The 17114-nt window shown below is 35.5% G+C and overlaps 1 protein-coding gene across 1 annotated transcript in view; it reads right to left on the reverse strand.

Annotated features, from left to right (window-relative positions):
* Nucleotides 1-17114, reverse strand: part of LOC150087289 (beta-catenin-like protein 1) — a 233417-nt gene that overhangs the window by 90260 nt on the left and 126043 nt on the right. The window contains exon 9 of the mRNA XM_090371950.1: nt 4506-4578. Within this exon, the coding sequence (XP_090228076.1) occupies nt 4506-4578 (73 nt within the window). The remainder of the gene's footprint in view (nt 1-4505; nt 4579-17114) is intronic.

Below are 17114 nucleotides of genomic sequence, written 5' to 3' on the forward strand. Positions count from 1 at the left end.
CACCTCGAGCAGAATCGGATATATTCCGATCTCGCCTATAGACCGAGTAGTTTTTGACGGAAATGGGAATTTGAGGAGTTAAATAGGTTTCTTGCAGGCAGAAACCAACTGGAGAGTAGCGATTAATTAAATAACGGATGTCGTCAATGTTTCCACGAAAGCCTCTGCAGTTCCATTGTAAGATGTTAGACATTATTTGAATTTAGAGGAAGAAGCTGTACCTGACGTGGCTGTCTTATGGCGTTCTGGCTTTGGTTTGTCTCTTTTCGGGAAGGAAGGGCGACCAGTGTCCATCTCTTCTTCAGCAAATATTTCCAGAATTGGATCTTCCTGTTTGGGTGGATACTCTGCCTCCATCGATTTGTCCTGGATAATCTTTTTCAAAGTCGAACTATCTTTATTTGTAGTGGCATTCACTGGTGGAGATTGAGATTTTGCTGGTATTGTGAGAGGCGTATTATTTGCTTGGTCTGAGTGCTTAACGGCACTGGACTGTTGCTGAGAGAGGACAGCTCGAGCCCAGTCAGAGATGGAAGTGTTTGAAGGAACGGTAACATCGGTTTGTGTGGCAATGGTTTGGTATTTTTTTGTAATATTGGCATAGGTACGGTTAGGTATACTCGGTGCAATTAATTTTCTAGCCTCCTGATAACTAACTCTGTTTTCAACTTTATATTTCACAATTTTTTTCTCTGTTTTCCACCTCTCACATGTCTTAGAGTAGGCCGGATGGTTCCCTTTGCAGTTGGGACATATCATTTCTTTCGCCACACAATCACTTTGAATGTGATCGGAGGATCCACAGTTGGGACAAACTGGGTTGCTTCTGCATGTCGTTTGAGAGTGGCCATACTTTTGGCATTTATAACATCTCAACGGATTTGGTATGAAAGGACGAGTGCGGCAAAGTAGATATCCAGCTTTTACTGATGAGGGCAGGATTGGACTGTTGAAGGTAAGAATGATATTTCTGGTAGGTGTAAGAATATTTTCTTTTTTTATCATTATTCTTTTTACAGCTATTACATTTTGTTCCTGAAGCTCTTCTTTAATTTCTTCCTCCGACACATTCATCAGGTCCCAACTAGATATTACACCCTTTGATGTATTTAGGGTTGCATGTGGAGTTACTTTCACTGGAATACCAGCGAAAGTTGTCTTTTTTAGTAATTTCTCAGAGTGCCTGCTATTCAGAGTTTCAATAAGTAAGTCCCCTGATTGCAGTCTCTTAACCGTCTTGGGAGACCCTGCAATACTTTCTAGATGTTTTTGAATTAAAAAGGGGGATAGCTTACTGAGAGGCTGTTCAGATAGTGAGTGCATTATTAAGAATGCAGGTAAGTCTGTCGCCGAGGGATTGGTTTTCAACCTCTTTGCTTGCGACGAATCATGGTCATGGTCATTTTCTGTGGTTGGCCGACAGCTTGACGGCTCTAAAGTTGGAAACATATTTTGTTCCATGTTGGCTCCTCTTAGCCCCTGGCAGATGGACTTTTCTGCCAAGGTTACCGGCCCCGCCACGGGGAGGCAGGAGCAGTGCCTGGTGTGACCAAGCGAAAAGTAGTAAGTGGTTAGTAGTAAACTAGAAGAAATAAAGAAAGGTGCCTTTCCTTTCTTGCTCTGTACAAGTGTTTTTGTTACAAGAGCTGTTTTTAAATGAATAAATTTATTAACGACAAGAACGTAAAATAACTATAGATCACTTTTGGAAAATCGCAGTGATAGCACAGAGAAATCGCTCAGTCACATTCGCTTGGCACCCGGGGCCAACTAAGGCCATATTGCTCCGGGGATATGTGGTGGTCATTCCCTGACCTTTCCGCATCCTCTGTATTTGGTGGTCATGGGCTCGAACCCCGATCTAATCAAGAAGCGTGTGCTACGCACTGCTGCTCCTGCCCACCTGGCTACAGAGGTGCCTTGAGTGATGTGCTTACAAGTGGTGCATACAACAAGTTTGAGTCATGTGCTTCTAATAGAAATGCACAGGCCATTATTAGATATTGTGCTAGTATACCAACTGTAATAAAAGCTACAATAAACCATGAACTCCTCTAGCCTTGGCCATAGAAAGTATAAAGGAACTATACTACCTTCTTCTCTCTCTTTTTTTTTTTTTTTTTTTTTTTAAGTTACTACTAACAGGTAGGGAAAATTAGCAACTTTGTAATGATTTAAATTTTCATGTTTTTAATGAATAGTGTGGGTTTACACCTTTCACTAATGACTTCATTATGTACTATACTGAACGAACAATCCACTAACATATAGCCAAATGTGAAACAGTATTCTTTCACTGTATAAAATAATAAAAAGCATTTATTTTCCACCTAATACAAGCTAAAAATAAATCAATATGACTTAATAAAAACACTACGCAGTTATAAACAAAAAAAAAAAAAAAAAATCATCAAACCATGATGATAAATTGCTTTATATCATCATCAAGAGCTAACACTTACTTACCACAATTACTTGCATCCGTGGCTGAAGCAATGAAATTAATTTGGAATTTTTGCATTTTTCAGGATTAAAAAAAAAATGGCAACCACAACAATTACACATACCACTAGTGCAGTTCACTTACAAATTATGCATATCTGCAGAATTTTCAATGTTTGCCATTCCATAACATTCATTATGAAGTTTTAATATTAGTCTCAATACATGAATCTCATAGCTAATTTATTGTTTATTATCTTTATATTAAAAAACAAAATAATATTTTAATTTATAAAAACACCAACAACCAAGCCTGACTGACTGATTTGTTTTTTAATGGTGCACAAGTACCTTAGGCCATGATGTGCCACATCCAAGGCAGCCTACTATGCAGGCAATTTGCTATATGTAACTTGATTGTTCCCTGGCTTTGTTGGCCTGCTTTTCTGAGTCAATTTCGTAGTCAATTAATAGCTATGATGTTTGATTTTATTTGTTGAAGGTAGGCTTGAAAGTATGCCAGGAATGCTTGAAAATATCTTAACCTAACTTGATATTGTGGCCATTATCTTTTAATGGGGGAGGACAAAATATTTAAAATTTACTAAAAGCTAAGTATATGATGTCAAAACTGTTCCTTGCATTTCCCACTGTTTTCATGACCTTATCATAATAATTAACTAGATTGGTCAGGCAAGACTTCCCCTTCATTTCTTGACCTGAACAACTTTTAAGCTTAAGGTCTTGTATATTGAAAAAGAAACCCAGGAGTAACAAAGTTACTCCTGGGTTTCTGTTTTCAAGGTGCAAGATCTTAAGCTTTGCAGCATTAAACTGTAACTGCCATTTTTTCAGGTCATATTTGTAACTTGTTCAAGTCATTTTTAAATAGCATAATCTAGTTTTGGCTGATAACCAGAATGCTGAGATCCTTTCAGAATTGTATTCATCATAAACTTGTCCTGTATAGTGCCCATAACCACTGACTTTATGATACCACAGAACTCAAATTCAATGGCTCTTCCTAGAGATTGGGGCAACAGCAGTTCTCCATTCTGAGAGGATCAATGAGAGGATCATAAATAATTGTAGGATTGATCCTCTCCATTCTGAGAGGATCAATCCTACAATCTAATGATAATCGTCATATTACTCCTTAAACTGGTACAATTGTGTGTGGGGGGAGGTTAAAACAATTTATCAGGCTTCATGCCACTTTATATGACTGGTATTATTTCAAGACTTAAATATTGTGTACAATATGTAATTTTGCATATTATTTTAATTAATACAAGAGATATAAGGACAGAAATAAAGATATATATATTATTACAAAACGACATCAGGCATAAATAAATATAAAGCAAGTAAATCAAGATTTATCACACAGATAAGGATTTACTTCAGCTTCAATAGAACTTTTTCTTAATGCAATTTTTTGCCTTAAAAATTCTAATTTAATTCTATACAAGAAAATTTTCAGTTTCAAGTTTTATCCCATGAAAAACTACTTGGTTTCAGTTTAGTCACAAAAACAAATTCCATGAAAATAAGAATATTTTCTCATCCTTTGAAAACCTGCTAGAGGAGAACAGTAAGCAAGTATATAACACATCAACTGTCTTTTTATGATATTTTCTAGTTGTGGAACTTTATAGGCAACCTGCATTCCAACCTTCTCCCATATCTGGAAAGCTTAATGGAATATAAAAATGGACTTATGCCTAACTGTATCGAAGTTTAAAGTAAAAATTTTATCAAAACCAAAAAAATGCTACATAAGAGTAGCATTTTTTGGTTTTGATGAAATTTGTACACTCTTCTTTCATAAGAGTGTACAAATTAAATAATAATAATAAAAAAACTTTCTGGAATGTAAAAAAAAAAATTCTATATTTTAAAACAATAATAAACAAACAAACATTATTCCATTCAGTCACAATGACTTTACCAGTACTGTAACCATGAATACAAAAAAATAAAGTAATTTAATAATTTAATTTAAATAAAGTAATTTAAAGGAAATAAACATCACAATACTTCAACAAGTGTATGAAACTTACCATCACAGCTCTGCAAAAGTATGGAGAGAATTTCACTGCAATATAATTTATTGGCATCAAATGACATTTTGGCCTAAAAAATTTTGAATCATCTAATTAGAAATCATAAGGCAAAAAAAGCAGTAATTAACTATAATCCTCTACTTTCAGTGTAAATATGAAAGTTTAGAAATATAGTATTTCTACTTATTTTGTAACAGGCTGAAGATTTCAGCTATTACAAGTTACTATTATTAGTAATCAACCTAATTAACAGTTGATAACATAAATTTAAAATACTTATTTCACTGATAAAAACAAAAAAAAAAAGGGGTAAATGTAAAATACAAAAATAATAAGTAAAAACAAATAATCAAATGAGATGCAAAAAAATATATATTTTTAAAATTTAAAATACACTTTTTTGCAACACCACTTTGTAGCAGCTATAAGCAGTGTGCTCAAGATTTCAGCTACAGCAATGCTAATCATAATATTGAGCACTAGGCAATGGTTATGAGAAACGTAGCCTGGAGGATGAGAATAAGAAATAAGCAACATATCGATCAGAGTCTGTTTCAATAGTGAAATGAAAGGCAAGAACAAAATTTATCTTAATACAATAAACTTTAAAATCTGCCACCCTTGGGCATTGAGAGGTGATGGATTTTAAAATTTTTGTAGTTTAGAGAGATATATACCTAGCAGCTGAGCTGTATTGGAGAAGCAAATTTTGATGGATATGAAAAAATAACCCAACTTATTTACATCTGTAAATTTATAATGACAAAAATGTAGTATTAATGGTTACAAATATAAACAATTCAATTTGTAAAATGTAAACAAATGACAATAAACAAAGAATAGCAAATGTCATATAAAGTAATCAAAATTTTACTCTTGTCTAGTACAGTATCAGAGAATACCAATGAATGTGCTTCAGAGAAAAAATACTTTTACACTGGAAATTAAAAAAATAATAATAAAATTTAAAAATAATAAAGAAACTACAATATTTCTCAGACCACAAGATGCATTTTTTCTCCTGGAAAATTGCTGCCTAAAACCCCATGTCTCTTATGATCCAAAGGAATACTAGGTATAGTGTTTATCTCTAGCCATGATTAGGGAAAGTGTGGCCAAAACACGCAAGTAGCATTTTGCAAAAGCTGGCTCTTTCAGTGTGATCTTTCAGACCACATATTAAGTAACAAAAAAGAAATGCACTGAATTAATCAGATTAAGCTATAATTCTAGCAAACCTCAGCCAACCGCAGCCATCTCAATTAGCAAACCCTTTAAGACATTCATACATGAGAAGCGGACCAAGAGGGACCAAACAGGTTGAATGAAGTTAGCAATAATCTCACAGGTGTGTAAATGGGTTAAATATTAATGGTAAGTAATGAAACATGATACAGTTTCCCAAGTCTTTCATGAAACATGAAACCAGCAATGTCCTTGACGGCAAATGAAATTGACATGTACTTCGAAGAATGTCCAAAATATCAATTACAATGAGTCCTTTGAATTCTAAGAAGAGTAAAACTTTGTTTTACACTGACTTGTGTAGTAAGCACTTTTGAATTTCTATTTCAATTATATACAATAAAATATATTTTTTTCCCTACAAAATTTGCCTTTTAAAACATGAGTGCATCTTATTGTCTGGAAAATCACAGTATTCTTCTTTAAGGAATAATTATATAATGAGGTACATGCAGTCTTTATCAATTTATATGACATTCTTATTTTAATAATATATTGTGGAGAAATTTAATCATTTTCTCCCATATATAACAAAGATCACTTAGATTATCCATAAATAACAAGTTGCATTTTTATTGCCAATATAACTTTTTATGCTGCTGACAAGCTGTATGGCTAATTACAATGGAAACAAAAACCTTGTTAAATTAAATCTGTTGTCCATGTACATTGTTAGGTCTCTGTTTATGGAAGAAATTAACCACAGATTTGATAAAGCGCATATAAACAACACATGTCCAGTGTATACATACTGGAAATTTTTTTCTCTCTGCTCTCTAGTGTACAAAGTGTACTAAGTTATTAAAAGAGAGGTTTTTTGCATGGATTCTTAAAGATAAATGCGATCATTAAAGAAGTGAAAGATTTATTTAATGCTTCTGTTTATAGTTTCCTGCATTACTTTGAATAAGTAATTGCAAATAGGAAATATCTGTCCCAATTAACTATTTCAGTTATGAAGTGTGCAACTTTGTCTGTTCAGACAAAAGCTGAAATTTTCATTATAATATGTGAAAATTCAATGATTCTTTTATTCAAAAACTGTACTCTGTTGCTAAAAAGAAATATTTCTGTTATGCTTGTATTTTACCCACAGCATATCTTCAAAGAAGTAAATCAAGAGTAACCTCTTTTGTGAATGGATTTCAGTGCTAGATTACAGCAGATGGAGTATTCTTTTTTTAAATCATTTTGGAGAGAATTTTTGCAATTTTAGGGACATCATAAATTCTGAGAGAGAGTTCTACTATTATTGAATTACTGATAACTGTGAACATTATCTGTGTATTTCTGAGCTATCTTAATGCAGTTAATCGATATATTAATTACACTTTCATTATATGGATTAATTGCCTGAACATATGCAATCCATCCAGATAGAACACACTATCTTACAAAATGTGTTTCAAGTTACACTCAGATTTATTTGATACCTTGTCTGCCATTACACACACCAAACCCATGCACTGCCAGGTACACTCTTTCTCACTAACATCATTTCAGTCTGTGGTTGTCCATTAGTGTATGTTGCATATTTTGATTTGTTATAAAATTTTGCATAAAAATTTACAAGATATACAATAGGAGAAAGATATATAGTAAGAGGAGGACAGAGGTATAGTGACTATGAAAATTAGTTAAATTTAGAAAACCAAAAAATAGAAAAAAAAAACCAAGAATGATTTAGAATCAAATAATAAAGATAAAAGCTATTGAAGAAACTAGCTGAAAATAAAATATAGTGTGAAATATCACAAATTTCAGAGGACAAATAAATGCCAAATGCTACAGGAATCCTAATAAGTAAAAACAGAAATGGCAAAAAAAATAAACTGATTAATAGCATGAAATAAAAATAAGGGTGGAAACACACTACTATCACTTTACGAGACTTCACTTATATACATGTCTAGTGTCAAATGTGGGGGAACTATATTTCCCATTTAGTTTATTGCTCAGGGATCCGCTGCTGTCATTGGCTGTACTCACAAGATAACATGCCGGGCTTCAAGGCTGAATCACGTTGTCAGGAGCTCAGATTTTTCTGTTCGAACAGAAATTTCGTCAGGCATGACCGCGTCACAAGCGGAAAATGGAGGAAGTGCTAATAGAAAATTAAATTATAAGTAAATAATGCTGTTTTGAGAGCACAAGTAAGAATAACTGAAAACAAATAAAACTGAAAACAAATAACAACAACATCAAGGAAGTTGCTCCTGTGCCTATTCCGAAGCACCCTCCACTTCGACCAGCTACTCGACATACTCACCGCAAATGTCCAGTCACAGACACTCAAAAATGATCAAAGGAGGAAAATAGAGCAGCAGTATTACATTAACAAATTTAGAGGACAAACAAGTCGATCATTTCAATTTGCACAACTCCTAACAATGTCTTACAAGTTCAATTTTTAGAGTTGAGAAGTAATTTTTTGTTGTTATTAAATTTCATTAAAAATTTTTGTTTGGTATTTTGACAGAATAAACCCTTATTCAAAATTAAACTTGCAGTATTTCAACTTTCCTTAAACATCAACTAATTTTTCCTTAGCGCTGATTGAATTTCTAAATTGCATATTTTGTCCTTGAATGTCATCCTTAATTAGAATATATAGGAAATTAAATTTTTCTTTATTCATCTGTAAGTACATCTTAAAACGATTTTCATCTTCTTCTAAATCCTGCAGTAAATGATGGAATTCGCCTTTTTCTGTTCTCTTCCAGTTTATGTCCTGTATCCATTGCGTACTGGAGAGAATGAACTGTGGCAATTAATTTCACTTCAGCATTCCTCAGAGACTAACACATATACATTACAGTAGGGTTGCCAGATGTACCCCATTACGGTGTATAATACCCCTTTTTTGGAATTATAATAAATTTCCATGATACCCCTTTTAAAAAATTTGAAATGGGGTATTTGAAAAAAAGCAGAAAACATAAAACACCCTGTTTAGATGATTATTTAGGAAGAAAGAAAGATTTAATGATAGTTGTTGAAATGCCCCCTTAAAGACTCAAAAAACGATGTGCTATCCTATTTACAAAGAGGGTTATAGAATATTTATTAGCATTAGCATTAGTAGAGGCATTTGATGCAAGAAAGCAAGCTTATGCAGCATCAGCCATTATATTATGCTTACTTTGTAACCTTTTACATTCTACTTGACTGCTTTTTTTATTTCATTGTAATGTTTTAAGGCTCAGGCAACAAACTTTTTGTATAAAATTTTTAAATGCATACGAAGCACGTAATACAGAAAAAAATATTAATTTTGTTTTTGCTTTGCCTCACTTAAATGCAATGAGTGAGCGAGTATTTAGCTCAAATGAAAAGTATTGCTAGGTAAATATTTTCTTTTTGATAAAATAAATCAGGTTTATTGAAATCAGGTACATAGTGTATAGTGTGTATAGTGTGTTCGTGTCTAACGGCACCAGGGGTTACCCCCATCTCCGCGTTGCTTTCATTGTAGGTGTACCAGTTCACTGGGAAGGCCAGAGATTTAAAAGTGTATGGATTTTGTAAGTGTAATGTTGTGTTTCGTTGTTCTTCTGGCCATTTAGCCGCTAGACCCCTGCTGGGGCCCAACGTTGTCCACACTATGCCTCGTGGAGGCAGACCAGGTACCCAGTAATTTTACGTTTTCACTCTGGCAGGTCCTGCCACCTAATTTCCTGAGATTTCAGTGGCAAGGACCTAAAAAAAAAAAAATAAAATAAAATAAATAAAAAAAAAATAAAAAAAAAAATTAAAAAAAAAATAAATAAATAAAATAATTTAATAGTATTGGGAAGTAGTCGCTGAAAGGTAGACTGAAAGGGGTTTTCGTATGCATTTGGAATTTTGACAATTTTTTTTTTTTTTTTAAATTTTGACATCCGCTAGTGTTTAGGCAGATTAGGGGGGAGACTGAAGACAGGTGGGGGAAAGCCAGAAATATGGAGCCAATAGGGAAGGTGACCCCAGGTCAGAGATTTAAATTTAGACTATGTGGGGTTACGCTGTGAAAGTGAACAGAGTAGGGAAGAGACTGAAGGCTAGGGAGGAGGAAATAGGAAGTAAGGGGTCGATAGAGGAGGTGACCCCTGTGGTCAGTGGGGCAGGCCCATGTCCCACTAGGAGGAAAAGGAGGGCGAGGAGGGGAAGAGACAGTGAAACCATCTCCTTCCCTCCCCAGGGAAGTGGAAAGAAAGTACTGTGCAAGAGAGCACAGGTATAGCTTGTTGCACTGGCAGCAGAGCTGCAATGAGGTCAAGTCCATGGTAGGTCTTCTATTTGAGTTCTACTTCTTCTAAAAAGATGTCAACTTCTAGGATTGTAGGTCATTCCTGGGACAACTCTTGTCTTTGCAGTTCAATTGTTGAGGTTGTGTTTGCAGTCTATCATCAAGTTTTTCGGTTTTAATCTTCTTTCATTTAAATAGGAGAAATGCTGGTTGGTGATTAGTTTTGTCTTTGCGTTGTCATGGTTGAGTGGCATTTCTTCTTTTTTTTCTCAGTGAGTCTGAAGCCAGCAAGCTTTGCATTGAAGGGGCCATGCCCTGTTATTAAGTACATTGTATGAAGTCCTGGGAAGAACCATGATGGTGATTTCGGGTATACTCTGTTTGTGTGTGGAAAAAACTTGCCGGTGATCTCTCCTTTGGTGGTACCAGCCCATCTGTTTTGCCACTCTTGTAGCAGGTGGTTCTGTAAGCGTACTTTTTCTGCCTTCCTATTATTAGTGGGATCAGTTGTAAAATTCAGGAAGGTAACTGGGACTCCTTTGGAAAGGTAATAGAGCATTCCAGTTCTAACGATTTCTAGGTCTAATGGTAGCGTTCCTGCTATTACTTGTAAGGCTGGTGTACTCACTGTACTGCAGGCGTGGGTTATGGCACGGAGGATGGATCACTGGGTAGAATCCAGCGTTCTTCTATTCACTACTAGTGTGGTCTTATCGTACCATATGGCCGAAGCATATGAGATTGCTGGTATGAAAACTGTCTTATAATAGGTTCTCTTGTTGAGGCCCCAGTCTCTACGTGAGACCCTGGCCACCAGGGCCGAGTAGTTCCTGATCTTTGTTCTGATGTATTTAAGGTGTGGCTGAAAGGATAGTTTGCCGTCTAGGAGAATACCTAAATATTTGAGCTGTGGTGCCAATTTTATCGTGCTCTCATCAATTTTAATTTGGGGTGGTCTACGCAGGTCGAGAGAGCCTTTAAGGAGAATGGATGAGGTTTTCACAGATGATATTGTGAGAAAGTTCTTTGCTGCCCAAGTTTGAAGCAGTCGAAGGGCATGGTTGGCCAGGGTCTCAAGCTGAGCTCTTGAGTTTGCTTCCACTGTAAGGATCAGGTCATCTGCAAAAAATCAGGTACAGAAATCAGGTACAGTAAACCCCCGCTATTCGCGGTATCTGTATTCACGATCGGTGATTTAATATAAAATGAAACTTTAAAAAATGCGAATTTTAAAGCGCCGTGAATATTTTCCACCATAAAAAAAAAACATGGGCGTGGCTAAAATTATCTTTCCCGGTCAAAACAGCGTTCAGTGGGTGGGGGGAGAGGGGTGACAAAATGGCGAGCGTGGATGTTTCTCGCTAATCCTTGTTCAGTATGTGTTATGCGCTTGTCATGGAGGGTTTGGTCGTTTGCTTTAATTTATATGCTTATAAATTGAATAAATTTATCAATTTATAAATTGATATGCTTACATAAGTGATAAATCTACCATTTTGCAGTGTAAAACAGACTTTTTCGAGTGTGTTAATGGAAGAAAGTGACTTTATTGTGGACAAGTTCTTTTTTACCCGTACAAAAATATGGCTACGAATAACAAGGGAAATGTGAAAATATCAAAGAAGGTGATGACATTAGCAAATAAAATTAAGTTATTAGACACAATTTCTAATGGTGAAAGTCTCTCTTCAGTGGCAAAACATTATAAAATCAATGAGTCAACGGTACGATCAATCAAAAAATCGGAAGAAGAAATCCGCCGTAGTGTCCGTGAAAATGCGCTAATTGCTTCAAAAATTTGCTCTGTAACTCGTGATGTTAAATTAGAAAAAAATGGAAAAGGCTTTAAATCTGTGGATAGAAGACCGAACTCAAAATGAAATTTCGTTAAGTTCACTCATCATTCGTGAAAAGGCAAAACTCGTTTATCAACACTTTAGCGAAACTGGTGATAGCACTGGCGGGATAGCAAAGGCGCTGGTTTGAAAGATTTGTTTGAAAGTTCTAATAAATATTACATTTAATATTAAATTGTTTCTTATTTTCATTTCGATACCTTATGCTTGCATTTCACTATGTACATAGTCATATTATGAAGGTACATATAATACATACATAGACAAAATTTTAGACTAGTTTTTCTTATATATTTCATACTTTGGAACGGAACCCCTTTATTACTATGGGAGCCATAACTCAGTATTCGCGTTTTCGGTATTCGCGACATTTCTCAGGAACGTAACCCCCGCGAATAGTGGGGGTTTACTGTATATTGTAAACATTATGCAAAACATTTGATGTTAATATTTATAAAAGTTTCCTTTAGTGTTTATAACTCTTGCAATAAAATTTTCCGAATTAAAGCACAGGCTATAATTCAGTTAGTTTTATTAAAATTTGACTAATTTTGCATTCCATGAACTTGTAAAAATTAACAAAATATAGAAATAAAATATTTATTATTAAAATTTTTCATTTTTTTTTTTTAAAGATACAGTATATTGCTGTTATTATTATTTTGGTTTTTAGGAGCATTAGCAACTAAGGCCATATTGCTCCAGTGATATGCCGTGGTCATTCCCTGACCTTTCCGCATCCTCCGTATTTGGTGGTCACAGGCTCGAACCTCGATTTAATCAAGAAGCGTGTGCTACGCACTACTGCTCCTGACCACCTAGCTACGGAGGCACCTACAGTATAATGCGAGTACCTCAAAACGAGGAATGAATACCCCCAAACATAAGCATGAGTACCCCAAGATCAAATTTTTAATCTGGTCACCCTACGTTACAGTGATGCTTCTTTTCCGACTGACTTCACAGTTTACACTAAACAGTGACATGACTAGAGTCCTGTGACGAGATAGTGTGTTTCCACCTTAATGGTAATGACCAACGTGGCTAAAATTAAATTACAAATTTGCTGTCTATATAAATGTCGAGACCAGCAGAACCATCTGAGTAAGCAGAGGTCTAAACTGTGAAATATTACATAAAAAGTAATGGAAAAAAGGAGAGGGAAATGAAGAAATGCCACCCAAACTCTTCAGACTGCTGCTGAGATATCATTGTAGCATAGCCATATTTTTCAATAATTATTGTATCTGTTTACAGCTATTTACTTGGCTTTTCAAGCCTGGTATTCATGCACAGTTTTTTACAGGTCGACTGTAACTAATCTGGCAGCATTGGGACCTGTGGAGTACCGGATTAGTGAGTTTGCCAGATCACCAGTGGTTATTTTAATGCACAGTTTTCCCAACAGCTAACCACCTCATCCTACCTTTAACACATTGAGTGCAGAAAAAAAATTCCCCAGGGGCCAAAAAATATTTAGCAAATAATTTGATCAGTAATTCTAAAATAAATATTATAACGTCAGTGTTATCGTTTTTTCACAATATCAAAAAAAAAGTGTCTTTTTGTTTTGCATATATGTGGCCAACGTGGCCCAGTAGGTTACTTTATTTCTAGAGAAGCCGTGTCGGCCACATACATGACACTATTACGGCATACATATGAAGGTATGAAGGTTGTTTGCGATTAGTTTATTGCATGTGCACCAAGCACTGCAATAAAACTAATTACAATAAAATAAACTCTCAAACGTTGCAATAAGTTTTTCAGTATTGTTAGAGATTTTGTGAAAACAAGTTCGTTAGCGCACTGTATTATCCATCATATTGTGTTGGGTTTTCCGCAAGTTTGTATAAGTGTGCTGTTAAAAAAAAAAAAAAAAAATCTAAAAAGGAATGGCTAAAAGAAAATTACTAAAATAAGAGGAACTGAGTGAAATTGCTGGAATTTACAACTAAGCAGAGTTAAACTTCTCACAGACACACCACTGTAGAGTTTTTTCAGAAGTTCAACTTTATCTGTTACGGATAATGAACAGTGTTTGCACTTTACACCACAAGAGGCACTTCCTTTATGCACTGGAACCATGGCTGGGGCTAAATGTGAGCAGGTTATTATAATAATAAATGCAGAAAAATAAGTAGGAATGGCTTGCCAGTGTTTACAAATTCGCACCAACAGCTGATGCTGCAACCAACGCCACCAAAACATTAGCAGCAGGTCGGTGCGCCGAGCCGGGAAATTTGAAATTACGTTCGCAGAAATTATGTCCGAATTAGTGATGGTCGACCTGTGTTTGATTTCAATTATAGTTTCTGCCCTTTTTCTGTTTATTTTGCAGTGAATTTTTTTGTTTGTTTAGTGTTATGGCTTCCATTATGGCTTCTTCCCTTTCCTTTCTCAGCAGCAAAATTACTGCAGCCATTCAAAGAGGTAGCTTCAGTGCTTATTTGACTGACTTATGAAATGCCGCCTGATTATCATGATATCTCAGCAACAATCTGAAGAGTGTGGGATTCATGGCCGACATCTCTTCATTTTTCTCTTCCCTTTTCTGTTTACTTTATGGGATATTTCAGTTTAGACCTTGGCTTACTCAGATGGTTCTGCTGATCCTGACATCTCTGCAGCCAAATTTTGTGGCTGCAGAGATGTCAGGATGTGGCTAAAATACAAATTTTGCATCTCTGCAAAATTTGTATTTTAGCCACATTTTTATTTTGTGCTATTAATCCATTTAAATTCTTTACCACTTCTGTTTTTACTTAATAGGATTCCTGTAGCACTTGGGATATGTAAATTCCAAGTTTTAAATAATTTAAATTTAATTAATTTAAATTATTTCATTTAATTTAAATTTGTGCTATTTTACACTATTTTATTTTAAGCTGGTCTCTTCAGTAGCTTTTATCTTTATTATTTGATTCTAAATCGTTTTCTGTTTTTGCCTATTCTTTTCTTAGTCACAAAACCTCTGTCCTCTTACTATAAACACTGATGAGCCAAAACATTATGACCACCTACCTAATATGATGTTGGTCCTCCATGTGCAGCCAAAACAGTTTGTACCCAGCAAGGCATGGATGCTACAAGATTTCTAAATGTGTCTTGTGGTATCTGGTACCAACACGTAACCAGCAGATCCTTTAACTCCTGTAAGGTCCATGGTTGAGATGCTGCAGATCGGAGTTGCTGTTCCAACACAAACCACAGGTGCTCGATGGGATTGATGTCTGGGGAATTTGGAAGCCAGGGTAATACCCGGAAGTCTTCCTCATGTTCCGCAAATCAGTCTCGAACAATCCGGGTGGTGTGGAATGGCACATTATCCTGCTGAAAGACAGCACTGCCAGAGTTTGTCTTCATGATGAGTCACTGTGCACTACTTTTAAACAAATGACATCAACAGAAGGTTGATCCATCATTTATTTAAAAAAGACATGATGTCAAATGGAGGGAACAGCAAGTACTTAAACAGGCTATCATACTAGTCTCATAAAATGGCAGATTAACCATTTGTCTGAAAGTAGTGCATACCAAGGAAACTCACTGCAAAGTTGTTGTTCTTCTTCTTCTCGTCCTTGTTTTGGTTTCTAGGTGCATCAGCAACTTGGGCCATATTGCACAATTATATTGTCTGTATAAGCATGTGTTTGCAGGAAGCTGAAAATCAAAAACAACTGATGGGGGAACCCCCCCCCTCATCCTGACTGAAATTGGCTGACCATGACAAAAATTGAAGAAGCCTTTAAAAACTCCTCCAGTCTATAACGCAATATGAATCCAACCTCACCAAATGAGTGACAAGTGAAACCACTACACTGTCACAGAGGACACACTGAACAGTGATTTTATTACTTAAAGTTCAACAAATACATACAATAGACTCTCGGTAATCCAGTTACACTTAGTCCAGATTGAAATACGAAAAATTCTGTTCACCGTTGATTACTTCCCTTTGAAAGACATGCAATTTAGGAAGCTAGATGACTGTGCAGAGAGATACATCACATTGTCTTGCATGTTGTTCAGTCTTGTTGTTGACTCAGAGTCTGAAGGGATTATTGCTTATATCGCTTCATTTGCGTACTTCTTTATATGTACATATAAAGAAAGTACGCAAATTAACATATTTTATATATTATGGGTTTATATAATTGTTGACCAAACCACAACACCATTGTCTTGTCGACGTCCTCATATGTAGACTTGTTGTTATTTGGTTTTTAGGAGCATTAGCAACTAGGGCCATATTGCTCCGGGATATGTGGTGGTCATTCCCTGACCTTTCCTCATCCTCCGTATTTGGTGGTGACAGGCTCGAACCCCGGTCTAATCAAGAAGTATGTGCTACGCACTGCTGCTCCTTCCCACCTGGCTATGGAGGCACCATATATGTAGACTGCTTCGTTTTTCTGATAGTCATGCCTTTAACGCTATCAGATGTGACTGAAAATCTAACTGTTTCCCTTTATTTTTTAAGATGTCATGTATGGTTTGGTTACCAACATTATAATGGTTTATTAAAGATTTAACAGATGTACTGTTTTCAAACTTTTGAATAATTTCAAGTTTTTGTTCAATTAAAAGCAAGACTCTTTTGTGTTTTATCCATAATTTTTGCAATATCTAAACAGGCAACGCCCTAAAACAATCTAAACATTTGTTCTCTTTCCATTGTTTTTTTGAGCGATGGGTGTGAAGACAGTGGGATAATAGGTATATTCATCTCCCATCAGGACTAATGGCACTTCTTATCGCTTATTTATGACTTGCAAAACATCTGTTTATACCCAACCTATTTATTACTTGAATTTTATGATTTCCAGTGGATAATCCCCTCCCCCCACCCCCACCCCTCCCCCCACACACTTTGGAGTCTTGAAGTGTCCCAGTTAATCCGGTCCCGGTAAATCGAGAGTCTGCTGCAGAGTGTCTTCAAAAATTTCTGTGATCAGAAAAATTTCTGATCACTATGCTGCACTATGGACAGTGGTTAAGAAGCTACTTATTGCATTCCCAACTTCGTATTCAGCAGAAGTGGTTTTAGTGTGTCATCCTACTTATCTCCAAGCAAAGAAATTGACACCAGATTACTGAACGTGGTGATTTAACCTCCTTCTAAGCAACTTTAAATCGGACATTGAGAAACTGATTATGTCATCAAGTCCATCCCTCGCATTAAAAATTTACAGAAAAAAAGAACTTGTTACTAAATGTAGTTCTAAGGCTTTTGTTAAATGATTGTCAGATTTTGAAAAGCTAGAATCACTAGTT

This window comes from Mastigoproctus giganteus, chromosome 4 (genome assembly GCF_048544385.1).
Source record: "Mastigoproctus giganteus isolate SK-2022 chromosome 4, ASM4854438v1, whole genome shotgun sequence".
Lineage (NCBI taxonomy): Eukaryota > Metazoa > Arthropoda > Arachnida > Uropygi > Thelyphonidae > Mastigoproctus > Mastigoproctus giganteus.